We start from the raw sequence: 26,162 nt of genomic DNA, 5'->3' as shown, positions 1-26,162 counted from the left end.
AAAAAAGTTGTTTGTCAAAAATTTAAGATGACTTTTAGGCTGCGCATGACAACCATTCTGTGCCCGGGAACAGATTCTGATCAGAAATGATTCTTTTTGATTCTGTGCCCGAAATTGATTCTGAGCATTTTAAGGCGTTTGTTAACGGCCCAAAATTCCATCCCTGGAATAGAAAAAGAACAGAAATGCGTTTGGTAACGCCACAAAATTTCTTTTTATTAATAATATTTTTAAATATTTTAATATTTCTTTCTTTTTTTTCTTTTCTTTTTTTCTTTTCCTCCTTCTTGGCCATAGCATGCTCGCCGGCCATGACTGGAAAAATATTTTTTTATTAATAATATTTTTATTAAAAGTATTTTTTCTTTTTTTTTGCCATGGCCTGGTCGCCGGCCATGACCGGTAAAATATTTTTTTTATTAATAATATTTTTTATTAAATTTTTTTATTAAAAATATACATTTTTATTTTTTTTAGCTATGGCCTGGTCGCTGGCCATGGCTGATAAAATATTTTTTTTATTAATAATATTTTTTATTAAAATATATATTTTTTCTTTTTTTGCCATGGCCTGGTCACCTACCATGGCAGGTAAAATAATTTTTTTATTAATAATATTTTTTATTAAAATATTTTTATTAAAAATATATATTTTTCTTTTTTATGGCCATGGCCTGGTCGCTGGCCATGGCCGGTAAAATATTTTTTATTAATAATATTTTATATTAAAATATTTTATTCTCGTCAGATCCGGCGAGGGCGGTCCTCGGGCCGGACATTAGAAGCTAAATTAAAAACCAAGAAAAGGAAGAAGAAAAAAAAATTGATTCTCAAAATTGTTCCCGAATCAAGAAGTTACTTTTTTTGATTCTCGATTCTATCCAAATCGATTCGGAACAATTTTTGACAAAATTGTGCCCAGAATCAAAAAATTAAACAAACGCATTTCTGTTCCCAAACTGATTCTAGGAACAAAAGAACAGAATCAAACACTGTTTGGCAAGTTGTCATGCGCAGCCTTAGAACGATGCTTTTTATACAATTCTTAAAGCTTAAGCAAATTTGAATTCTAGAAGCTTAAATAATCGAAAGGAAAAGTCAAAAGTCGAGCAAGTAGCACAATCCTCCTTCCTCTTTGCGAGTGGCGCGCGCTCTCTCTCTCTCTCTCTCTCTCTAGCTTGCTTTACTTTCTGTTCCCCTGTTTTCTTCAGCCTGACTGAGCTTATTAAACAATCAAATCTTGAGCAACAAGAGAGTGTGAAAGCTCAGGCATAGTTAATGCCTTAACTACCAATTAAACTTGCCACATAATATAAACAAGAAGTTATCATTCATGACCAGATCATTCCCCTATTGAAAAGAGTATTCACCATCTTTGGTAGGTGATGAATAATGCAAACCAATACTTGGAAGTAACTTCTGATTTGTATGACACCCCATAATTTGCATATTTATATATGGGTTTACTTGCTTTTTTGCTAGGCAATCCACATGAAACTTGCTAGATAAGAAAAAAGCCAATGACTTGCTCAGAGTCCCAGATTTACTCACTTACAGTACTCAAATTTTCATATTTTTCTGAGCTTACACAGTCCTGATATTAAGCAGCGTCCATAGCCTTAGAAACAAGCTTAGAAGCACCAGATTTACCCACCGCCGGTCGCTGTTGGCCGCCCGTCGCCGGTCGCTACCGGCCGCCCGCCGCCGGCGAAAAATATTTTCCGAAACTTTTTCATATTGGTCGCCGAACACCGAAAAATTATGTTCCGGGAAAACATTTTCCAGGAAAATGACTTCCGGGAAAATATTTTCCAAAAGGAGAATATTTTCCGCCAAACGAACGGAAAGAGGAAATCATTTTCCCCCAAAGTGAAGGCAAAATTACCCATGGGAGGGAAAATGTTTTCCGTGGGAGAGGAAGTTGATCGCCGGTCACTGCCGTCGGCCGCTGGTCGCTGCAGTCGGTCGTCGGTCGCCGCCGCCGCCGATCGACGGCCGCCGGTTGCCGTCACCAATCGCCGCCACCGGCCGTCGGTCGCCGGTCACCGTCGATCGTTGGCCGCCACCGGTCGCCGGTCACCGTCGATCGTCGGCCGCCACCGGCCGGCCCGCCGTTAGTCGTCGATCGCCGCCGCCGCCGCCGCTGCCGCTGCTGACCGCTGCCGGCCGCCCGCGATCGCCGCCGCGCCGGTCGCCGCCGCCGGTCGCCGCCGCCGTTCGTCGGTCGCCGGTCACCGGTTGGTCGGCGGCTGCCGACGGTCGCCGGCCGTTGGTCGCCGTTCACCACCGCGCCCGCCGCCGTTCCCGGCCACCGCCGGTCGCCGCCGTCGGTCGTCGGTCACCGGTCATCGTCGGTCGTCGGCCGCCGCCGGTCGTTGGTTGCCGGTCACCGTCGGTCGCCGGCCGTCGGTTGTCGATCACCGCCCGATCGCCGCCTTTGCCGCCCGTCGCCGCCCGCCGCCGCCGACCGTCGCCGCCGCCGGTCGCCGGACGCCGCCGGATCGGCAGTCGCCGAACACTAGAAATTATTTTCTGAAACTTTTTCAGATTTTAGCCGAACACCAGAAAATTATGTTCCAGGAAAACATTTTTCAGGAAAATGACTTTCGGGAAAATATTTTCCAAAAGGAGAATATTTTCCGCCAAACAAACGGAGCCTGAATTCTGCAGTTTGTAACTTCGGTTTATCAGTACCACTTTCATAATCCTAGAGATGTGGTAGGAAACTAACAACGTTTTAACCGGTCATGTTGACCCGGATAAATGGTCATCCTAAAATGTTCTATTGAATCCGATCTGAACTCAGTCCATACTGGCCCAGTAACCAGGAATTCAAGCTCCACCCTGATTAACGGAGCAGCATAGAAGCACCAACAATTTGAGAACATCGGCATAACTCGTCCGACGCTAATTTCCTAAAAAATCTTCCATCCGAGGTCAACAATTGCGTGCAATAGCTCCGCGCGGTCCGCTTTCGAAATGCTTCCTGTAGCTGCGACCAATCTGCCCGATATCGTCTTCCACTTGACTTCCATAATGGATTTCTTAATCAGTGACCAAGAACAGGAAAACAAGGATAAGATAATGTAGTTTAATGAAACTTTGACTGAGTGCTCTTTTTGCACATCTTCTTTTTTGGTGACGTGATGAAGTTTCTCGCTGCATGTGAACAGACTTTTCTTTGTCAACACGGTGGGAATTCGGTCAAGGACCGGAACTTCGCTGATGGAGCTTCAAACTAGAATAATCACCCCTTAGAAAGACGGAAAGAAGGAACCCGATTAGTCTCAAAGTTCACAATTTTATATTTAAGCTCGTTGATGAGTGCGTTTTGATCACTAATATATGGTTCGATAACATTGGAAATTAATATGTAGTCATTTGACATGTCCAAAAGCATTTAAACAAGACCTCAAAAGGAACTGGTTTTAATGTTGTCCGGATGGCAAGATGGTTGGAACAGACTGCATTCCATCTCCAGGCTTCAGTTGGGAAGACTCTGATGCAAAAGGCAGTTTGGGTTCTCTGTCCACCCCAGAAAAGTGCGCAATGAAGACAGAAGTCACGGTGTTGATTGATGCTATGGACTATGAAGCAATCCATGTGGTCGCCTTTACAATAGATAAGATCATGGGAAATCCGTGAGTTGCTAGTCAAAGTAATGTGCTTTAGTTAACGTATCATTGTCAGATGTAATCTTACCAATCATCCTCCTTCTCATTTCCGCTACTGTTAGTCAAATGCTGATGTTTGATGCTGAAAACGCAGAATTTTGTCCAATCAAAAAACCATTCACCAAGTCTACACTTCTCATATTTTTCGTCTATAATTACATTAATTACCGCAAATAGCAGTCCCTTTATCCCTCCAAAAACACACCTTGAACCTTGAACACCCGAAAGATGGATGTCCGGTGTGTTTTGCTTGCCACAGGAAGCTTGGTTTTGTGCTTCTCAGGCTTCGCGGCCGCAGTTGACACTGTCGATGCATCTCAACCGTTAAGTGATGGTGAGACAATAGCTTCAAGTGGGGGAACTTTTGAGCTGGGGTTTTTCAGTCCAGGCAGTTCGAGGGGCCGTTACTTGGGAATTTGGTACAAGAACATCCCACTTAGAACTGTTGTTTGGGTTGCAAATAGAAGCAATCCAATTAACGGCTCTAGCGGCACGCTGATGATCAATAGCACAGGCAATATAGTCCTCCTAAGCCACAACAGCAGTGTTGTTTGGTCTGCAAACACTACCGAACAGGCTGAGAATCCAGTTCTACAGCTCTTAGATAATGGAAATCTTGTGCTGAGAGATGGCAAGAATGACAGTTTGGATACTCATTTGTGGCAAAGCTTCGATTACCCTACCGACACTTTTTTGCCAGAAATGAAGCTTGGATGGGACTTGAAGACCGGTCTCAATCGGCAATTATCTTCCTGGAAGAGTCCAGATGACCCATCACCAGGAGATTTCACTTGGGGGATGGCCAACCGTGATTTCCCTGACATCGTAGCATGGAAGGGCTCCGACAAGTACTTCAGGACCGGACCGTGGAATGGCCTTCGTTTTAGCGGCGCGCCGCAACAAGGGTCCAATTCCATTTTCTGGTATAATTTCGTATCCAATGCAGAAGAAATTTACTATATGTATCATAACACCAACAAATCTGTGCTCGTAAGGACTGTCCTGAATCAAACAAATTACTTGTGGGAGCGGTCCGCGTGGAGCGAAGCGACTCAAAGCTGGAGGCTCTTCCTCACTGTTCCAAAGGACTACTGCGACACCTATGGCATTTGCGGTGCCTACAGCAAATGCATAACTAACCAGCTGCCATATTGCCAATGCTTAAAAGGTTTCACACCCGAAAATCAGGATCAATGGAACTCCACTGACTGGTCACAAGGATGTGTTCGGAATGAGCCTCTGAACTGCAGCATCAGTGATGGATTCGTAAAGTATCCTAACATGAAATTGCCGGACACTACTCATTGTTTAGTGGATAGTACCTTGAGCCTCGACAATTGCCGGACCAAATGCTTGGACAACTGTTCATGTACAGCATATGCAAACTCAGATATCAGAGGACGAGGAAGCGGATGTGCAATGTGGTTCGGTGATCTGATAGATATGAGACAGTATCCAGATGCTGGGCAGGTTCTATATTTGCGGATGCCAGCTTCTGAAATAGGTACTATCTTGTTTTGGCATCTCTTAGAAAAGTAGATCTTGTACTAGATTTCCGTTTCATCTATCATTCTTTTTCCTTTCAAATGTGAGCACACACCTTTCAATAATTACCCATCATATTTGACATTTATATGATTTTTATGCGAACTTTTCAATTGAGCAGGGAAGAGTAATTCCAAGGTGTGGATAGTTCTGGTAGTAGTATCAGCAATTGCCATAGCTATTGCCATGCTAGTCGCCATCTGTTATGCCCACAGAAGAAGGAAAAACTTCAGAGGTACATATTTCTTCTCATGACTCTCCTCACAATACTTAGTTTTCATGCCAAAGAGAAAATTTGTGGTCAAGGAAAAGAGAAAAGAACATCGAAAATTATTACTCTAAATTTGATAACTAAAAATTTGGCATAGTCAGAGAGTTGCATTATACCGCAGAAAATAGTTTATTCACTCGTTTGATCAGAAGTGAGACTTACAGTGCTTCCCTGCCTTCTTTTTACTTGAGCTAAGTACCTCCGATTTTCCATTTTAGAGTTAGCAGAAAATATATCTGAAGGTCAAGAGAGTGAACACCCTGATGATGACTTGGACCTCCCATTATTCGACCTACACGCAATTGCTGAGTCCACAAACAATTTTTCGATGAGGAACAAGCTAGGTGAAGGCGGTTTTGGACCTGTATACAAGGTAAAACAAAATTTGGAGTGTACTATCCGAAACATAGCACAATTCCTGCTATTAGAATTGACTCTTCCCATAGTTATTTTTTTCCAGGGTATACTTGTAGATGGACGAGAAATCGCTGTGAAGAGACTTTCAAGTAGCTCTAGGCAAGGACTGAGGGAGTTCAAGAATGAGGTCATACTAATTGCGAAACTTCAGCACCGAAATCTAGTAAAGCTTCTTGGTTGTTGCATTCAGGGAGACGAAAAAATGCTGATCTACGAATACATGCCCAACAAAAGCTTGGATGCCTTTATTTTTGGTAAACTAGTTGATTCATTTCGGATTTAGATACAAAATGTAGCTATTGCCTGGAAAAGAAAAGTTCACGAGACATGGGACTGACTTGACTCAAACTCGACAGATAAAGAGAGAAGTAAGTTATTGGATTGGCACAAGCGGTTCAATATTATCTGCGGTGTTGCTAGGGGCCTACTTTACCTTCATCAAGATTCGAGGTTGAGGATAATCCACCGGGATCTCAAAGCGAGTAATGTCCTTCTTGACAACGAGATGAATCCAAAAATTTCAGATTTTGGCATGGCTAGGATCTTTGGAGGAGACGAGACAGAAGGAAATACCAACAGAGTGGTTGGGACATAGTAAGTATCTAGCAGTATTCTATGCAGAGAGTGAAGAGGGTGGTGCTGATTCCCTTTTAATGCATGTTCTGATATTTTCTTCTGTTTCTCAGTGGCTATATGGCACCCGAATATGCCATCGATGGGCTATTTTCAGTTAAATCGGATGTGTTCAGCTTTGGCATTTTGGTCCTCGAAACTCTAAGTGGAAAAAGGAACAGGGGATTATATCATTCGAACCACAGTCTGGTCGGCCATGTGAGTAATTTATGTTGCATAATTTTTTAAATCTTAAGTAGCTTTATGGTCCAATGAAGTTCATGAAATTTTTCATTTGTAGGCGTGGGAGTTGTACCAAGCAGGCAAATCTTCCGAACTGATCGATTCGTGCTTGGTGGAAACATCCGATTTATCTCAAGTGTTACGATGTGTTCATATCGGTCTCCTCTGTCTGCAAGAACATCCCGAGGATAGGCCTAGCATGTCGTCTGTTGTGACAATGTTGAGTAGTGACAACTCGCTGGCTGTGCCTCAACAACCAGGTTTCCTCGTGGAGAGGAACCCACACAGAGGAAATTCGTCGTCTGGCGTTGACTCTTCTGTAGTCAATGAAATCACTTTTACACTTCTAGAGGCCCGATGAGAAGAGGGGAACATGTCACAGTTTTGCATTTTTCTGACTTGTGTAGTTCATTAATGTGCATTATGACTTCTTCAGAATTCTTGTTATCATTTGAGCCTGTGCCACCGTAAATGGTTTGTATGTGTCACACTTGACAAACTGGTGATAGGACATAAACCTGATAGTTTACATTAGATCTATTAAAGAAAATGATCAGCTTTTAAGACTTTGATAATGATTCAACAGTTTCATCATGCAACTCAATTGTTCTCTAATACATAAATACCAGCAAAACTGCTTAATTGATTCTGATTTCAACCTCTGATCTGATCTGCCAACTGAGATCTATCTCAATGTTCCTAATTTCTCTCACTCGTTTTATTGACTGTGTTTCTTCGGTGGAAGTCAAATGATATAGTGAATTCTAGTTCCATAATTTGCATTGAGATTTCTCATCCTGAAAGAAATCATAAGCGGTCATGGAATCCACCCGAAGTACTCTTCTTTTGCCGGTGAGCCAGTTCTCTAAAACAAAAGACACTGTCACATACCATGAGTAGTTAGAAACCAACCCCAGTTATATGCAGACAACACCTGTACTAAAGTGACATCTTCTGCAGTGAATCTCAAAGGCTCACTAACAATGAAATGGCTAAGCAAAAAGTTTCCTAGTGACGGATTACATGTACAAAGTTGCTGGATCTTCAATCGAGCCTCAATAAGTGTAAAAGTAACTACATTAACTGATGATGATTTATGCTTGCTGGATGAGGGATTTTCTCTATGCTGATTTCTGTCTACCAGGAAACCTGGTCGCTAGAGATTCGCTTCCGAGAAAAGAAACATTCACTCCCTCCACCTTCGAATCAAGAGAACAAATCCTGTGGCCTTTCTGGTTCAGCATGAACTGCTTCCCCCTACTGCTGTCGAAAGAATTTCGGGGACGGTTCAGTGTAATGCTTAGAATTGCTATTATCCCAAAACTCAATCTGTCATCATTGGGTCAACATTATCTGGCAGAAAATGTATAGAAAATTGTTTGCTTTTCATTGAACCGGCAATGACAGATTGAATAGTGGGTTAGTTGCAATTCGAAACATTTCTTTGAAACTAAAAGAATATTGCTTGCTTTTCTTTGTTTAGAGAGCAAACCATTCTTCACTCTAGCTTTTATTCCTCCAAACAATTTACAGTAGATGGAATCCGACTGGTTTTTCAATAACTTGCATTCCATTTACACACAGGATTAGTTCATTAATCGCAGTACTGTTCAAAGTTAACTCAGTTTCACACTTGGCCTCTTAAGTTCAAAAGCCCATATTATCTACCCTGAAATATGTATTTTGATGCAAACCAATCAGTCGGCATCAATTGTGGCGCTCTAATTTAGACAGATATAAACAGGAATTATTCACATAAAATGAGGTTGAAGGACCAACATCGATCAGACAAGCGCTTCATTTAAGCAAAAAGAAGTGCAGAACTTGTTAAACCATTAAGCGAGGACCTCAATTGTGTTAGCTTCACGATACTATTTTAGCTCCATCTTTTTGGCCAAATGAACCAAAATTTGCTCATTTGTCCTCTTCAATGACCAAGAATCAATTGGAATGATGCAATCTTAAGGAAACTGAAAGAACACTATATCTTTCCTGCAATAAACCCAGCAACTTATTCAAATCAAAAGAAAAATCAGATCTATCTATCAAGCATAACCTCCTTAGTGGCTTATTTTGTCTCTATATCTCTTTCATAGATCTCCCACCTCACTAAAGGCCAGCTAAATTTTCACCATTGTGCTGTATATATATGTTAAGTTGTCAAACGACTGAGAGAAGACAGTACACATCATTCTGCGCAACTTTGGTCCTTTTCCATCAACTGATAGGCATACGGCTAATGTCATGCATTAACCATTAAGATAAACAATCTCTTCTCATTTTCTTTTTCTTCCACAGACACAATTAACTACCAAAATAATTAGAGCAAGGTCATAAATCTGGACAAGAATTTACAGAACCGCGTCGATGGGTCTTCTATCGACCCTCTAGGAATGTAAAGCTTACTTCATTCGCTGACAACGATTCAACCTTGCTGGATGAGGAACTTTCTTTACGTGGATATCTGTCTATGAGGAAACCTGGTTGTTTGGGCACAGGCAGTGTATTCTCACTGCTGAACATCATCAGGATATGTGACATCGTTGGCCTATCCTCAGGATGCTCTTGCAGACACAGCAGAGCAATATGAATGCACCGCAACACTTCAGATAGAGTGCATGTATCTACCGAGTCCATATCAATTAGTTCGATCGATCTGCCTGCTTTGTACAATTCCCAGGCCTAAAATACACCAATGAAAACCAATCATTTTTTAAGCAACTCTGGTCAGTAGATAAACCAAAGAATTCAAGTACTTAAACTTACATGTCCAATGAGGTTGCTCTCCGAATGATATAATCCTCTGTTTCTTTTTCCACTTATAATCTCTAGGACCAAAATGCCATAACTGAAGACATCTGATTTAACTGAGAACAGCCCGTCGATTGCATATTCAGGTGCCATATAGCCACTGAGGGACACAATTGAAATTGGACAGCATTAAATACGGAAGCATAATAACTTTTCCACTCTAGAAAATGAGCAGAAGCAACACTTACTAGGTGCCCGCCACTCTACTTGTATTCCCTTCTGTTTGATCCCCACCAAACATTCTAGCCAGGCCAAAATCTGAAATTTTTGGGTTCATCTCAGCATCAAGTAAGACATTACTTGCTTTTAGATCTCTATGAATAATCCTCAATCTTGAATCTTGATGAAGATAAAGAAGGCCCCTTGCAACACCGCAGATAATGTGGAACCGCTTACTCCAATCCAATAGTCTACCTCTAGCCGGATCTAGCACGTTGTCCAACTTCAGTCCAATTTCCAATTATGTTTACAATAAAAAAAACAACATATTCAAATTTGAACCAAATATAGTTACGAAATTACCAAAGATAAAGGCGTCCAAACTTCTGTTTTCCATGTACTCATAGATAAGCATTTTTTCTTCTCCCTGAATGCAACAACCAAGAAGCTTTACTAGATTTCGGTGCTGGAGTCGTGCAATCAATGTGACTTCATTCTTGAACTCCTTCAATCCTTGTCGAGAGATAGTTGAAAGTCTCTTCACAGCAATTTGTCGTCCATCTACCAGTGTACCCTGAAATGTCACATACTGTAAGATCTACAATACTAAATACATCTCCATGTTTCTGATCATCCAATCAAAATATTTCCAGTTACCTTATATACGGGTCCAAAACCACCTTCACCGAGCTTGTTTTCGATTGAAAAATTGTTTGTGCATTTTGCAAGTGTAATTAGATCAAAGAGTGGGAGCTCCAGGTCATCCTCGGTGCCTTCATTCACTAAAACTTCTGTCACATTTTCGGTTCTCTCTGAAATAGAAAAGATTCATTTATGTAATGCAAGAGACAAGAGAAGGCTGATAAATAGTTTGGGTAATTTTAACACTAATTACTCCATTTAATTAAGCAAAAACATGATCTAAAGTGTGTACACATTAACGACAGAGTCAATTATCATATAATGAGGTAGCTTTTTAACCGATTAATGAAAAACAGTGAAGCTTATGTAGGGAATAAACATTCAATTCAGGACATAGATCAAAAGAGTGAGCAGATGATCTTAGGCTATTACTGTTTGGCTGTGTTTCTCAATTTATATACTGCCTGTTCCCACTTTATGTGCCTTTGGCATATCAGTGAGATTAAGAACCAAAAAGGTCCACTTTTTCTTCAATACAGTTGCCTCTACCATCAAATCAACCCTTACTTCTACGGTTGGGAGATGTTACACAGGCCAACTGGTTGCATGTATATTCACTAGAGGAAGTATGAGAACTCCATTCAAGCACATGATATGACCAGCAAACTGAAGATCCAACACTCATGTAGCTCAAATAAAAAAATTGGTAATCTGCAGTCAGTAAGGCAGGAAAGTCAACACCACTAGGATGAACCCTTTTGAAATTTGGCAACTGTCGCCTCAAATTTGCTTACTGTAATGCAATAAGTGGAGCAGCTCAATATGTCTCAACTATTCTCTATCATGTAAATCCAGGAAAAAAATCACCTAGTCAAAAAAACCTTTAAAGTTCTGTCACAATGGGACATCATGGAGCTCTGTATATGCTAATCAAACTTGAAGATTGCTATAGGTCTTCTTTTGTTCGTAACCTAAGGGAAGTTAAAATATTGAAGCAGCCATTCATCTGTTCAAACATTGAATAAAACAAAAAGCTGCAGTAATTTTAACTTGCTAACAACTTAAGAAGTACTTGTACCTCCAGAGTTCATCCTGCTCCTGAAAACACAATAGAGGGCCGTGAGCATGGCAGCAAGTAATCCAATTGCTGGTATGACAATAGCAGTTATCAACAGTTTGCGGTTACTGTTCCCTGCTCCATTGAATTGCACATGAAGAGCATATATGTCAAAAATAATCAAGAACTTACTATAATCATCCAGTTCCCTGATAAGATCTTTTAAGTGGCCATATTGAGTTGATACCTATTTCAGAAGCTGACATCCGAATGTATATGTCTTGGCCGCCACTTGGAAACTGTCTCATATCAATAAGATCACCAAACCACAACACACAACCGCTGCCTTTCCCTCTGATATCTGAATTTGTGTACGCTGTACATGAACAGTTCTTTAAGCATCTCGTTCTGCAGTCCTTGAGGCTTAAGCTGCCATCCACCCAAGTATGTGTTGTAGCTGGCAATTTCATCTGAGTATTTTTGATAAATCCATCACCATCATTGCAACTCAAAAGCTCATCCCTGGCACATCCTTGTGACCAATCGTTTGAGTTCCACTTGTCCGGATACTTAGGCGAAAATCCTTTCAGGCACTGGCAATACGGCAACTTATCGGTCAAGCATTTGCTATAGGCACCACAAAGGCCGTAATTGTCACAATAGTCCTTTGGAACTGAAAGGAAGAGCATCCAGCTTTGAGAATCTTCATTCCAAGTGGAGAGTTCCCATAGATAGTTAGTTTGATTCACAACAATCCTAACGAGCTCCGATTTGTTCTCCACATCGAATGTATGGTACACCTCAGTTCCATTGTATATGAACTTATATGAAAAGACAGGATTAGCTCCTGACTGTGGTGCGCCGCTGAAACGGAGTCCATTCCAAGGTCCACTTCTGAAGTACTTAGTTGATCCCTTCCATGCTACAAGCTCAGGGTAGTTACTTCTCTCCAACCCCCAAGTGAAATCTCCAGGAGACGGGTCATCAAGACTCTTCCAAGAAGTTAAGTGCCGTTCTAGACCGCTATTTGCATCCCATCCAATCTTCATGTTCGGCAAAAATGTGTCAGATGGGTAATCAAAGCTTTGCCATAAATAAGTATCCGGACTGTCATTTCCGTCGTCTCTCAGCACAAGATTTCCACTATCCAAGAGCTGTAAAACTGGAGTCTGGGCCTGTTTCGTAGAGTCAGTTGACCAAACGACGCTCTTATTCTGGCTGAGGAGGACCAGCTTGCCTGTGCTGACAACCATCAAAGTGCCTGAAGAGTCATTGATTGGGTTGCTTCTGTTTGCAACCCAGACAACGGTTTTTACAGGGACATTCTTATACCAAATTCCCAAGTACCGATCCGTGAGATTACCTGGACTGAAAAATCCCAATTCGAAGGTTCCATCACTCGAAACTAGTGTCTCCCCATCACTGATTGATTGAGATGCATTTACTGTGTCAACTGCAACCGAGAATCCCGAGAACCAGATCAAGCTTTCTGTGAAAAGCAGAAGACAGAGGATGTCCATGTGCGTGGCTTACAGCTTTAAGCCCTCTCTTGGAAGAACAGAGAACTTCATGGCAATTAATCTAGGGCAAGAAACTGAGTGGGAAACCTAACAAATGATGATGAAATGGGCTAGAATGTCTCTTTTTTCAAAAACAAAAATCAACCCTTGACAGATAGCAGTAGGCACACATAAAGTATTGTCACCTGATAATGACAGGTTGAAAGAAGTCCTCCATCACGATTTGCATATTACTACTTTACACGAATGTGCAAATGGGTACCGGTAACGCTGCTGATTTGGTGTTGAAAAAATTGAATCTTTGGTAGACGCTTTCTTCAAAGCGGGAGAAAGCAAATGGACTGGCCTGCTGTTTTGTGCTTTCCAACCGCGTTTCACACTACAGAAGTCAACATGCGTTCAGAGATGGTCAAATGGGATGTTTATAATGGCATCAGCGACATCTAAAGTCAACAATGATCGGCTAAAATGAATAAAAGAATGCTTAGTTTTCTTAATGAAGAGAAGAAAGCATCCTTGCCTCTGGCTTTTGTCCTCCTCAACAGGTAGATGGAGTCCGCCTGCGCGTTGAATTAATGCATTCCCACTTACACGTTCGGATCTAGAACTATCGAAAACAACGTGATAAAAGAATTTATAATTTGAGACCAGTTACCCCACGAGGACTATTCCATGGCACATTTTCTTCCTGGGCCAATAATTGCTTTAATCTCCAAGTATAGCATTTGAAGTGGTTGAGGATTTCGTGAAGCTTAAACATTACTTACGGATGTTGGCACTCCGGATAAGAGTGTCAACAAATAAAAACACCAGTTACTCGTGTAACATGAGGCCAGAAGGGATTAACAACAATCCTAAGCAATGCTTAGGGACTGTTTAGCATTAAACTAGATTCTTCAAGAACTGAAAGAGGAACGACAAGATGCATAATAAGGACATCTTAAGGACCATTTCTGCTGTTTTAGCTTCATCTAAGGACCATCTTCTTGGGTGAAAGAATGAAACATTGCCGCCCCTTTTTCATTCAGAATGACCAAGAATCAACAAAGATAATGCAAACTCAAGGCAACTAAAGGAATGACAATTCCTGTTTTGCAAAATTGGAGCAACTTATTAGATGCCAAATCAACACCAGCTCTATTTACTAAGCCAGTTGGAACTTTGAATTGTCGCCATCATCATCTGAAAATTGGTACTATCTAACCTATATATCATTTAATGGCTCAATTGCTCATTGATCTTTCATAAGAACTGCAGTACAGTAGCTGAATCCAAGTTCAGATAGAACTCAATTTCAAGGCGAAGGATGTCCAAACCATGTGCCACCAAACGATCACACAGTCGTCCACGCGCACACACAAAACAAAATCAAGGTAAAGAGAGGAGCTGCTCAAAGCAAGCATACTGCAATCCCATTTATTCTGTTGTTTTTTTCTCTGAACAATCCCATGCCAGATCAAGAATCGGTAAGCAATTAGGAATACAACAAGAGCAGCGCATAGCGTGTCAATAAGGGTCAGACAAAACAAAAAAGAAGAAAAATCAAGAAAATCAAGAAGATCCTCAGAACTCCTTCCGGAGGGCCTCTTCCAACAAGAACTCCGACTCCTCCATCAGCTCGGGGCTTAATCTGAACATCAAGACGCAGAACTCCATCTGGTTGAGCGCGCCGTCGCCGTCGAAGTCGCCTTCCCTCAGCATGCAGCGCAGGTCGTCGTCGCTCAAGTCCTGCAGCCCCAGGAGGGCGGAGTTCCTCTTGAGGCTGTCGAACGTGATGACCCCTCGGTCGCCGTCCACCAAGAGGTTGAACCCATTACACAGCTCCCCGATCAGGCCCTCGCCGCCCAGCTTGTGGGCCATGGTGGGCAAGAAGTCGTGGAAGCTCGACTCGGCTCTCTGGGACGCCATTGACCAAGGAGGAGGAGAAGAAAGATTCGAGCTTTGTGCGGACAGATCGATGCTTTGGGAGGTTGGGGAAGATGGGTGGTGTTGAAGGAGGCATTGTGGGAGTGGGGTGTAGATATAGAAGGGAGGAGGGTCAATGGAAGTTCCGAGAAGGGAGCGGCCATGGAAGACAACTAAGGTACAGGTCGGTCTATTCGGTTTTGAGAAGCTGGTTTCTTGGAAGGTGAAGGGGAAGTTCCTTCCTTTCTTTGCACATTGGGGAGCTCGCGCGGCGGCCAAAAATAAAAAAATTTAATATATATGAAAAGAAATAGCCTCTAAATTTTCACCAAATATATAATATGATCCTGAAATTTCAATACATATTCAACGTGGTCCTTGAACTCTTGATACTTATTCAATTTGATCCCTGAATTATATGAAAATATTTAATATAGTCCTTTCAATAATTTTAGATCAAAAATAACGTTGAACGTTTTCATATAATTCACGGATTAAATCGAACATATACAAAAAGTTTCAAGACTATATTAAGTAAATTAAAAATTCAGGGACTATATTGCGTATTGGGTTAAAGTTTAGGGATCACATTGAATAAATTAAAAATTCAGGGACCATATTACACATTGAACTAAAGTTTAGTACCATGTGTCATTTTTCCTCTTAATAATGTCATAATGGCGTATCTGCATTCATCACATCTCCATCTCTTTTTGGCCGGCACTTATTTTATTTTAGTTTTATTTTATTGATTTGGTATCCGGTGCAGTAGCCTGACTTTTACCTTTCTTTTCTTTTCTTTTTTCACTTTTATTTTGCAGCATCTGAAATTTAATTATTAAATTATGAGGTATGGCAAAATTCGATCTGAGCTGCGGTAGGCAGTTGAAAATCCAACATACGGAGCAGGCAGTTGAAAATCCAACATACGGAGCAGTTTTCATTGGAAACCTCTACTCCTTGTTCTTTTCTGGTTATTCTTGATTCTTTTCTTCGGTGTGTGATGGCCGTGTGTTTGTCGGCCGAAGCATCGTAATGCGTTCCAATTGCTGTTTAAAAAGTGGGCCGCGGAAATTTAATGGGTCAATGTCAATGATGCACAGCTCATGCATCTCGAGGACGCCCTGATGGGAACTCGGTTCATTGAAAAGGTCAATGGTTGACTTTTACCCCGTCTGCTCGTTTGGTTTGGTCCTAAGCCAGCTCTTTCCGATATCTTCCTTTCTGTGATTCTCTTTTTGCTTTCTCAAGAGATGGAAACATCGGGAAACTTTGCTGACATTGCTGTCTATCTGACTTTTTCTTCCTTGGGAAGGAGGCAAAGTTGCATTTGAAGTACAATGCTTACTAGAGCAGATTACTCTTTAACGTTTCTTAGATCGGTAGGTTTGTTGGTCTTCCTTTCTTTTCTTTGCAATTTCCTGGGAATTAGTACATGTTTTCAGTCTTTTGACCACATGGCAGTTCCGCAGTTAAATATTGGTCTTTAGAGCGCATGTGATAAATGAGCAATAATTTTCCAGCCATCGGAGAGCTCTGTTGGCTCGTCACATGGTTGGATAAACCTTTTTGTCATCTTGATTTTAGCAGCGCTAATGCAGATTTTCTTCTTCTAACATCTCCTCTTCTAATCGCAGGGTGCGGAAAGAGTTGAAACGGAAGAGAAGCACTCTGTTCTCCGGAGCAAGATCACAACTGGTAAGTCCATTACATATAAAATTAAAGTCACCATGAATATACGTAAGACTAAGTTATGGGGTCTCATCACTAAAGTTTGCGGAAACGGTCGTAGACCATTGTATCAGACTTTTAGTTCAGTAGCCAGCTATCCAAAAGTGTATTTATCCACTCTCACTTTTATCGTTGCTCTATTGGTTACACACTCCGGCTTTAGCCGTATTAACAAGAGATCTTTTCCTTTTATCTAGTATACAGCAAGAAGAAAATCTAGACATACAGAAATGACCTTGGAGGACATTGAAATGCTAATTAGGGTACGTTTTTCTCATGTCGGGAATTAAACCTACTAACAGATGATGGAGTGTCTATCGGGGTGCTGGCATTGTGATTGTCACCGCACAATTTGTATAATAATCTTCCATTGTTGAAGCTGGACTTGCGTTTTCCGGGCTTCTTTCCATGAAGAAACCTGGCTGCTTAGGTTGAGGCAGAACCATTCCTTCGCTTCCCAGCATGGAAGCGACCGTTGACATGGCTGGCCTGTCTGCAGGAAACTTTTGGACGCACAACAACCCGACGTGGATGCATCTTTCTACTTGAGACTTGACGGCAGAGTCGCACAATGATTCGTTGAGAATTTCCAAGGGCCGGCCTTGGGTCCAAAGCAACCATGCCTATATGACAAATCAAATTATCCCGTTAAGCCAGCTTGCTTCTCATTGAAAGAAGAACTCACTATGTTAATATATCTGCATGAATGAGACAAAGACAGAGTTACATGCACCAGGAAGCACAAGCAAATGTTCTCTTCTAGCTCAACTTACGTGCCCAAGAAGGTTGTGGTGGTGGTTCGGATGGCAGAACCCTCTATTCTTTTTGCCGCTTATAATCTCTAATAAGAGCACTCCAAAGCCAAACACATCGGATTTCACGGAAAACTTCCCATCGAAAGCATACTCTGGGGACATATAGCCGCTGCAGTAAGCACATCATTCATTCATTAGTTCTCTAAAGCACTAACACGAGCACTCGTGAGAGATAATATGAACTTACTAGGTTCCTATCACTCTGCTAGTTTTTGCTTCATTTTCATCACCACCGAAGATCCTAGCCAAGCCAAAGTCTGAGATTTTAGGATTTAGGTTGGCATCTAGCAAAATGTTGCTCGCCTTTAAGTCTCTGTGAATAATTTGAAGTTTTGAATCTTGGTGGAGATACAGAAGTCCTCGTGCAATTCCCATAACAATGTCAAATCTTTTTTTCCAAGCCAACGAGAAGCTTTTATCCTGATCTGCATGTAACCAAACGACACAGTAGCTTTAAATGACTGATCATTGCACTACTTGCTACGTCTATTTACTGTGCAAGCTACAGAGCTCATTTGAACAGACTGAGATGAAGAGGGTCATACCAAAAATGAAACGATCTAAGCTTCCATTAGGCATAAATTCGTAAATTAAAATTCTTTCCTCTCTGTCGGTGCAGCAGCCCACCAGTCCTACGAGATTCCTGTGCTGAAGTTTTGCAATCAGAGCTACTTCATTCATAAACTCTTCAAGACCTTGTCCCGAATTCTTTGACAGCCTCTTTACTGCTATTTCTTGATCCACCGAAAGATTGCCCTGCTTAATCATTATTCAATCATTTCTTTGCCTCTTTTGCATGAACACTTAGCTATAGAATGTACACAGGTTACCTTGAAGACAGGGCCAAAGCCACCCTCTCCAATCATATTCCTCCTAGAGAAATTGTCAGTAGCAGCAGCGATCGTAGCAAAATCATATGACGGCAAGTCAAAGTCATCTTTTCCACTTCTCCAACCTAATAAATTTGAAAATCAGACATAACAGAACTACAATATGACATAGACTTAAGACAGAAATAGATCATAGCCCCTTCAATGAAAGGAAACTGAATTTGGTTGATAAATAGGTTTACCTCTCCCCTTCAGTCTTCTCCTCCTGTAAATAACCCAAATTGCCACGGCCAGAATGAACAATCCCGAAATGGCTGGAATCCCTATGATGATCAATCTTTTCTTCTTGTTGGGACTTTGGATTGCATCTAGATAGAGAAGAATGGAGGTCATTAGTTATGTTATCTAAGGTTCTGTTCCATAAGCTAAGGGTCTGCAGTCATGATCCTTAGGAAGGAGAAAAAAAGCAAGCCAAACAAATTAAATGGAGCAGGAACAAATTGCAGGTTACAAGAATATGAAATATCCACACATAACCATCCATAGACTAAAGGCTTCAGCAAGATCAGCTCTGCCAGTTTGAAGACGGATGTACCTAGTTCAGAAGCTGGTAGTCGTATGAATATATCCTGCTTGTAGTGAACTTGAAATTCTCTAATATCGATTAGGTTGCCAAACCACATTAGGCAGCCACTACCTCCTCCTGTAACATCTGAATTAGCATAAGCTACACATGAACAATTCTTCAAGCACTCGGCCTTGCAATCATTGAGGCTCATGTTCTTGTCTAACCAGAAATCTATCAGGTCAGGCAGCTTCACCCCAGAAAGTTTCAAGAAGCCCTCTCCATTTGAACAATTAAGGGGTAGTATTCTCACACAGCCCGAAGACCAGTTAAGCACGTCCCATTCCTCCTGCGACTTGGGCGTGTACCCATGTAAGCATTTGCATATCGGAGCCTGGTGAATTCTGCAGAAACCATTGGCACCACACTTCGCATAATTGTCACATAAATCATTTGGAATTGAGTACATAATATCCCATGCAGTGCTCCAATTCATATACACGAGTCGTTGTAGTAATCCAGACTGGTTTAACGTGACTCTTGTAACGACTCCATCTGATGGAGGCTCATAAATGAAATATATCTCGCTCATGTTGTAAATTAGTTCAGGCTTGGAGACTGAAGTTACTTCCATGGAAGCACCACTGAATTGAGCTCCATTCCACGGTCCTGTCCGAAACTTTATTACCGAACTTGTCGAGACTAATTCCCATTGTGGCAACCCCTGAATGTTTAGTCTGTACATATAGTCTCCAGGGGACGGATCATCTGCGCTTCTCCAGGAAGTCAGGTACGTCTCTAAACCAGTTGCCAAGTTCAACCCCATGTTCATACCAGCCAATAGTGTGTCAGATGGGTAATCGAAACTCTGCCATGAATATTCATCAGAACTTGAACTGCTATTCTCTCTAAGAACGAGATTTCCCGAGTTCAAAAGCTGAGCAACCGGATTGGTAAGTGTCCCCGAGGAATTTGAAGACCAAACGACACTCTTTGACTGGTTGAGAAGAACAAGTGCTCCATCATTAGTAATTGTAAGAGTACCATTTGAATCGGCAAGCGGGTTGTTCCTGTTGGCAACCCACACGACTGTCTCGGGAGTGATCTTGTACCATATCCCCAAGAAACTGTTCTTGGAGTTGCCCGGAGAGAAGAAGCCGAGCTCAAAGCTTTGCCCTGAGGAAACAAGTGTCTCTCCATCAATAATGGACTGGCCTGAACCTAACGAGTCACCTGCATCTGACAAGCCTAGCACCGAAAGAAAGACCATAAAAGAGTACAAGAAGGTGAAGAGAGAATGACTTTTCATTTCAATGCCTTCAAATGATTTTCTCTTGCTCTTCCCCATATATACACCTTCCCTAAAACAAGAGGCCAGCGAATTCATGCCAGAGGCTGAGTTGACCCCACAGTTTCAAATTAACATTTCAGTTGCCTCTATGCGACTCATGCTCCTCGCTCTAACGCAAAATTCTGGTGCAGCTTCGGGATGACATGGATGATTGCTTAAGTTGTCAACAATGTCAGTATCAAAAAATTTAGAGAGAAAGCATAGTCAATTATTAGATACGTGAGAAAGTAAGCAATACATCTTAATTCCATTTATTTTTATAGTAGCCCTTATTTGGCTGGTGGTCACACCACGCCATATTAGTTTGACTTGGAGCTTCCACAAAATCAAAATAAACTGTCGTGTTAACTTCAGTCCTTTTCAGTGCAATTGGAGCTCTCTATCATGTAGCTTCGCGATGCTTTCTTGTAATAGGGATTCATAGCAAAACTATCATCATCTGGGGAAATTAAACGATTCAACACTAAACTGCGTTTGATGAAGCATGATCAGGGGGCTCGAGCCTTAGCGAAGGCGACTTTTTATCTCGATAACTGTCCAGTTGTATCGAAACTGGGAGACTGCCATTACCCGATTGGATCAGTCGAGATCTCTCAAGAGACCCGAGCACTCAATGTCATGAAAAAAGAAGAGAATGGTTTGATGGACTCGTGAACAAAGAATTGCTTCCTCAGGCTCAAGTACATTGACCAGGTTTTCCATAAACTTGTGATTTGACTAAGTATAAATCCTATCTTTGACTTTTCTAGAGCTGCAACGGGCTAATTTCAAAAAAAAAAAAAAGCACCAATTTAACATCAAGTGACAATTTTGATTTGAACTTTTTTTATCTCAATAATAAACATCAACTTTTACTCTAGTCTTAAATCGTCCCCTGTGATGTAAACTTATTTAAGTGAAGGTTGTGATTTCTTATGAGATAAAAAAAAATTTTAACTCAGAATTGTCACTCAAGATAAAATTGATGTTTTTTTCTTGTAATTAGGCCGAGCCACAACTCATTCATATACATTCTGTGAAAGTTAATATTTGTTTTTGTCAATTTGCCCATTATTTGCCTCTAAACGAAACCCCAAAAAATAGCATCTACTAGTAGGGGTGTAAATGGTTCGGTTCGGTTCGGTTTTTCAAGAAAACCGAACCGAACCGAACCATTAATGGTGCCCCCTTGAACCGAACTGAATTTGAACCGAACCGAATTGGAACCAAACCGAAAAATCGGTTTGGTTCGGTTTGGTTCGGATCAGTTTTTGGTTTCAAGTTCATTAAGCAGAGAGAGAGAGAGGAGAGAGGAGAGAGAAGGGGAGAGAGAGGGCAAAATAGCCCTAAACCGAAGTGTTTATTTTAGTTCGATTCGATCCAAACTGATCCGAACCGAACCGAAATAAACCGAACCAAAAAGAAAAATTGGTTTATTTTGATGATCCGAACCGAAACCGAAACCAAAACCGAACCGAAATGCACGAAATTTTCGGTTCGATTCAGTTCGGTTCGTATCTCGGTTCGATTTTTCGGCTCGGTTCTGACACCTCTATCTACTAGCTAGAAAAGGAAAAGCATTAATGACCTAGTTTTTTTTCTTTCCACCAATTATGGCCCAACATAAGTCTTATCTCGCGGTCATTGCTCCCGCGTTGATTGACGCAATAAATGTCAATTTATATGGGCGATATGGCATGTCTAAAGTCAAATCCCTGTACCTGCTTCCTGAGAAAAACCTTGGTCTGTAACACGAGTTTCTAGATCCACCCGGTCCGTTAATTCTGTACTGCCGCCCATGCCAATGAATTCTCTGTATGTGCAGAAACTGAGCTATGGTCATAGAGGAGACTGAGTAATGTTCTTACGGCTGCTAGCCCAAATGTAATGGACACCGAAGGAACACATTGATGACTATTTCTTGATTCGCAGCTGAGGGGAGATGGTTCAACTATTCCGTGTCCAAAATACCCTCAATTGAAGTCTATGGATCCTCTGACCAAGAAAAAATGTCTATGGATCCATCTTAATGGGCACTACATGTAACGAGTTTCGACTGGGGATTTCATGTGCAATCTCTTATTCATTTCAATAAGAAATGTATGACATTATCATGGACTGAGTTCTCACAAAATCCACATGAGATGTGCTTATCAATTTTTCAAGTTTTGATTTTGTAACTAAATCACGCGTATGACTATCGTAGTCAGTTACTTCTCGTTAGGGACTACAGAAACATAAGATATTCTTAAGTATTTTGGGTAACGCATTCATCTGAAATTTAATTTCAATTGATGATTTTGGTTCATTGATACACTTCCAAGACTAAAAATTACAGAGAAAACTGAAAACTGCGATTAATATGGACCTCAAATGGGAAGTGCTAATTGGAGATGATGTGGTGCCTGTTTTCAGATCATCTTATTTGTCAAACACATAAATTATGATTTTTCAGCTGGTTAAGGCTTCAACGAGTCTAATGTTCGACATCTGCATCAAGCCTGTAACTGGAATTTTTTTGCTTAGGCTCTACTCATTAGAGACAATTAACCAATTCCACTTTCGATCGAACGGGTTCTAGATTTTATTTCCTTGCATATATCATTGACTCCCTTGGTACTCATATATTTGAGACTCCATCTGACACTTTCGTGACACATACAGATGCGAACCTCATTGTGCAAAGACATCACCACGGTCATTGAGCATCGCCAAGCATCATCCTGTTTGTTTTGGCTTTAAATCTGAAAGATTTCCTTGTTAAGCCACTTGAACAAGAATTCCAGGAGATTTACAAAACTGCCGAATCAATAGTGTGTCTATCCAGCTTCTGGCATTGTTATAGTCACGAGATTACATGTATAGAGTTCTCTCGGTGAAGTCAAATCCGAGCTTGTTGGACTTCTTTCCATATAGAAACCAGGCTGCTTAGGCTGTGGTAAGATTGCTTCCTGATTCGCCAGCATGAAACAACAGAAGACATTGTTGGCCTATCTGCGGGAAATTTCTTGACGCACAACAAACCCACTTGTATAGATCTCTCTACTTGATATTCAATGCAGGAGTCGGTTTAAGAATCATCCATAAGTTCCAAGGCCCTGCCTTCATTCCACAGCAACCATACCTAAGAACACAAACAGATGAGCTCACTCTCCAATCACAGTAGACGACTCAACTTTAATATGAAAAGACTTGGACATCAAAGACATTCAAAGTGTTTGGAAAACAGCATTACTTATCCTAAGCTTCAACTTACATGTCCAAGAAGGTTGTGGTGGTGACTTGGATGGCAGAATCCTCTGTTCCTTTTCCCACTCACTGTCTCTAACAAAAGCACGCCAAAGCTAAATACATCGGATTTCACCGAGAATTTTCCATCAATGGCATACTCTGGGCACATGTAGCCACTGTATTAAAAAAATCACATTTCAGTTCTCCCAATGCCGTGGAAAGTATGAACTTTGGAACTCATGAAGCAAGATGGCTAACTTACAACATACCAATTATTCTTTTAGTTCTTGCTTCTTTTTCATCACCTACAAAAATTCTCACCAATCCAAAATCAGAAATTTTTGGATTTAGGTTGGCATCCAATAAGATGTTGCTTGTTTTGAGGTCTCTATGAATGACTTGAAGTTTCGAATCTTGGCGGAGATAAAGGAGCCCTCGTCTGATTCCAATTATTTAGTTAAAGCGCTTTTCCCATTCCAAGGAGAAGGGTCTGTTGCAATCTGCAGACATTCAAACTCAATATAAGCTTCAAGTGTTTGTTCCTTGCTGTTTTATATATATGACTCATGGAAGGAATCAATTTTGAAAGGCTAATATCTTTGTGCAGTGAAAAAAATCAATAAGAATTAAGAAGATCAAACCAAAAATAAAATTATCCAAGCTTTTATTCGGCATGTATTCGTAAATCAACATTCTTTCTTCTTTCTCAATGCAGCAGCCAAGAAGCCCAATGAGATTCTTGTGTAGAAGTCTTGCAATCGAAGCTACTTCATTCATGAACTCTTCGCGACCTTGTCCTGAATTCTTTGACAACCTTTTCACTGCTATTTCTTGGTCTGTTGAAAGATTTCCCTGCATGATTTTCAGCGTATGCCATCTTCTGCTATAAACTATATTAATATCATGTTACCTTGTAGACTGAACCAAAGCCTCCTGATCCAATCATATTCGTTGGAGCGAAATTATTAGTAGCAGCAGCAATTGTATACAAATCAAATAATGGAAGGTCAATGTCATCCTTTGCATGCCTCGAGTCTACAGACACAATTATTGAATATAACAGAACATGAAGAAATTGAACCAAAAAAAAAAAAAAAGAAGAGGAGAATTTCTAATGACCAGGCAATGTACTTTCACTATGTGAAGCAAATTGTTTACCTCGTACTTTCGATACTCTCTTCCAGGTTATTGTTACAGTCCAGAGGATAATACCCAGCAAGAGCAATCCAGAAATGGCTGAGGTCACTACGATGGTCACCAGACTTTTACTTTTGTTGGGTACATGGATCAAATCTGGAGTACCAAATGATAATTACTTCTAATATATCTAGTAGATATTATCACTATAAGCTGAGAAATATGTAATAGACTACAACGTCAATCCAGTATTGGGGAGAATTCCCTATGAAACAGCTGGTAGACAGCAAAATGTAAAAGCAATAGCTATATTAGTTATGAAATTAATGTACCTAATTCTGAGCAGATAGACGTACTCATAGATGGCATCTTCAAATTCACTGGTATACATTAGGTCCCCGAACCACATTAGAAAACCGCTTGCTCCTCCTCTGACATATGAATTAGCATAAGCTGTACACGAACCGCTCCGAAATTTCATGACTGAAGCATTGTTGAATACTTCGAATTGGGGCAACCATAAATCCTTAACCTGCAGGTATACTCTCCAAGGGACGGATCATCCCTGCTTTTCCAAGAAGTCAGGTACTTTTCAGTACCGGTTCTGAAGTCCCATCCAAGTTTCATACCGGACAAAAGGGCGTCTGATGGATGGTCAAAGCTCTGCCATGTATAGTCGTCAGAACTCAAACTGGCATCCTCTCTAAGAACAAAAGATTCCCAGACTCCAAGAGCTGTGCAACTGGATTTCTTAGAATCCTGGATGAATACGAAGACCAACTGACACTTTTTGATTGGTTGATAAGAATCAAATTCCCCTTGTGGCTAAATGTGAGAACAACCCCTGAATCATTGAGTGGGCTGTCTCTATTAGCAACCCAGACAACTGTTTCGGGGGTCATCTTGTACCATATCCCCAAGAACCTGTTCCTGGAGCTTCGCGGGGAGAAGAAGCCAAGCTCAAAGCTTTGGCCTGAGGAGACCCGTGTCTCTCCATGGTTCATGGACTGGCCTGAACAAACTTTGCTAACATTGCCATCTATCTGACCTTTCCTTAACAAGCAGGCAAAATGCATTTGAAGTGCAATGTCTATGGGAACAAATTACTCTTTAACGTTTCCTAGATTGATAGCTTTTTGTCTTCCTTTCCTTTCTTTGCAATTTCCTCGGAATTAGTACATGTTTTGAGTCTTTTGACCACATTGCCATTTTGCGATTGAGTACTGGTCTTTAGACCACATGTGATGTATGACCAATAATTTTCCGGGAAAATTCCATTTTGGTACCCCAAGTGGAAGCGTTTTCTCAATTTGGTACCCAAAGTGGACACGGTGTCAAATAAGGGCCTGAAGTGCCCAATTAGTCTCAAATAAGGACCCGAAGTGCCCAAAAAGTCTCAAATAAGGGCCTGGGTCGCCGGCCGGCCAAAATTACCTGCCGGCCGGCAAGAATGTACTGTTCCGGCACCGGAACAGTACTTTTTAATTTTTTTTCCCTTTCTGTTTTTCCTTTTCTGTTTTTTTTTTCCTTTTCCTTTTCTTTTTTTTTTTCTTCTCTTCCTCCCCCGGCCATAGCCGGGCCCGGCGGAGGTAGCCCGCCTCAGGCAGAGGCGGCCCTCGCCGGCGTCGGGCGAGGTCAGCCTCTCCAGTTGTCGGCGAGGTCGCGCC

General features: G+C 41.3%; 3 protein-coding genes and 1 pseudogene across 4 annotated transcripts; 1 reads left to right on the top strand and 3 right to left on the bottom strand.

Annotated features, from left to right (window-relative positions):
- The first annotated feature begins 3,499 nt into the window (after positions 1-3,499).
- Positions 3,500-7,366, top strand: LOC115687697 (G-type lectin S-receptor-like serine/threonine-protein kinase At4g27290). Of its 2 annotated transcripts, XM_056316899.1 has the most exons (8): positions 3,500-4,597; positions 4,670-5,178; positions 5,341-5,454; positions 5,709-5,863; positions 5,951-6,161; positions 6,264-6,501; positions 6,594-6,738; positions 6,821-7,366. In XM_056316899.1, the coding sequence occupies exons 1-8, from the start codon at positions 3,903-3,905 to the stop codon at positions 7,121-7,123; spliced, it is 2,370 nt and encodes a 789-aa protein (XP_056172874.1). In that variant the 5' UTR covers positions 3,500-3,902; the 3' UTR covers positions 7,124-7,366. The 2 variants fall into 2 exon arrangements, with proteins under 2 accessions (XP_056172874.1, XP_030469196.2); XM_030613336.2 differs by having other exon boundaries at positions 3,502-5,178.
- A 336-nt stretch (positions 7,367-7,702) lies between these two features.
- LOC115687641 (uncharacterized) lies at positions 7,703-20,304 on the bottom strand. The gene is made up of 16 exons (XM_056317217.1): positions 18,828-20,304; positions 18,475-18,600; positions 18,233-18,357; positions 17,948-18,158; positions 17,590-17,827; positions 17,361-17,511; positions 16,908-17,210; positions 14,522-14,847; positions 11,679-12,961; positions 11,453-11,566; positions 10,390-10,544; positions 10,096-10,306; positions 9,762-9,999; positions 9,529-9,673; positions 9,169-9,444; positions 7,703-8,091 (listed from the first exon to the last, which is right to left on the bottom strand). Exons 1-16 carry the CDS (start codon positions 20,182-20,184, stop codon positions 8,020-8,022), a joined length of 5,331 nt encoding a protein of 1,776 aa, XP_056173192.1. The 5' UTR covers positions 20,185-20,304; the 3' UTR covers positions 7,703-8,019.
- LOC115687702 (calcium-binding protein KRP1-like) lies at positions 14,339-15,128 on the bottom strand. Its single transcript, XM_030613341.2, has one exon. It carries the CDS (start codon positions 14,857-14,859, stop codon positions 14,515-14,517), a length of 345 nt encoding a protein of 114 aa, XP_030469201.1. The 5' UTR covers positions 14,860-15,128; the 3' UTR covers positions 14,339-14,514.
- A 2,383-nt stretch (positions 20,305-22,687) lies between the features above and the next one.
- LOC130139687 (G-type lectin S-receptor-like serine/threonine-protein kinase SD1-1) lies at positions 22,688-25,492 on the bottom strand (annotated as a pseudogene).
- Between the last annotated feature and the right edge of the window lie 670 nt (positions 25,493-26,162).

This window comes from Syzygium oleosum, unplaced genomic scaffold, assembly GCF_021117445.2.
Source record: "Syzygium oleosum isolate NSW1041296 unplaced genomic scaffold, Sole_v2.1 Sole_v2.13, whole genome shotgun sequence".
Classification (NCBI taxonomy): domain Eukaryota; kingdom Viridiplantae; phylum Streptophyta; class Magnoliopsida; order Myrtales; family Myrtaceae; genus Syzygium; species Syzygium oleosum.
Note: the sequence above shows the minus strand (reverse complement) of the source record. Positions and strands in the feature narration are given on the sequence as shown.

What these genes read in the sequence shown, in the direction of transcription:
- LOC115687697 (XM_030613336.2), top strand. Translation starts at nt 3,903, where the DNA reads ATGGATGTCCGGTGTGTTTTGCTTGCCACAGGAAGCTTGGTTTTGTGC. An exon ending in AAGAAGGAAAAACTTCAGAG is followed by an intron (nt 5,455 to 5,708) that starts GTACATATTTCT and finishes TTTCCATTTTAG; the next exon opens with AGTTAGCAGAAAATATATCT. An exon ending in AACAGAGTGGTTGGGACATA is followed by an intron (nt 6,502 to 6,593) that starts GTAAGTATCTAG and finishes TCTGTTTCTCAG; the next exon opens with TGGCTATATGGCACCCGAAT.
- LOC115687702 (XM_030613341.2), bottom strand. Translation starts at nt 14,859, where the DNA reads ATGGCGTCCCAGAGAGCCGAGTCGAGCTTCCACGACTTCTTGCCCACC.
- LOC115687641 (XM_056317217.1), bottom strand. Translation starts at nt 20,184, where the DNA reads ATGAATTCGCTGGCCTCTTGTTTTAGGGAAGGTGTATATATGGGGAAG. An exon ending in GAGAAGACTGAAGGGGAGAG is followed by an intron (nt 18,358 to 18,474) that starts GTAAACCTATTT and finishes CAAATTTATTAG; the next exon opens with GTTGGAGAAGTGGAAAAGAT. An exon ending in AGAGCAACCTCATTGGACAT is followed by an intron (nt 9,445 to 9,528) that starts GTAAGTTTAAGT and finishes GGTGTATTTTAG; the next exon opens with GCCTGGGAATTGTACAAAGC.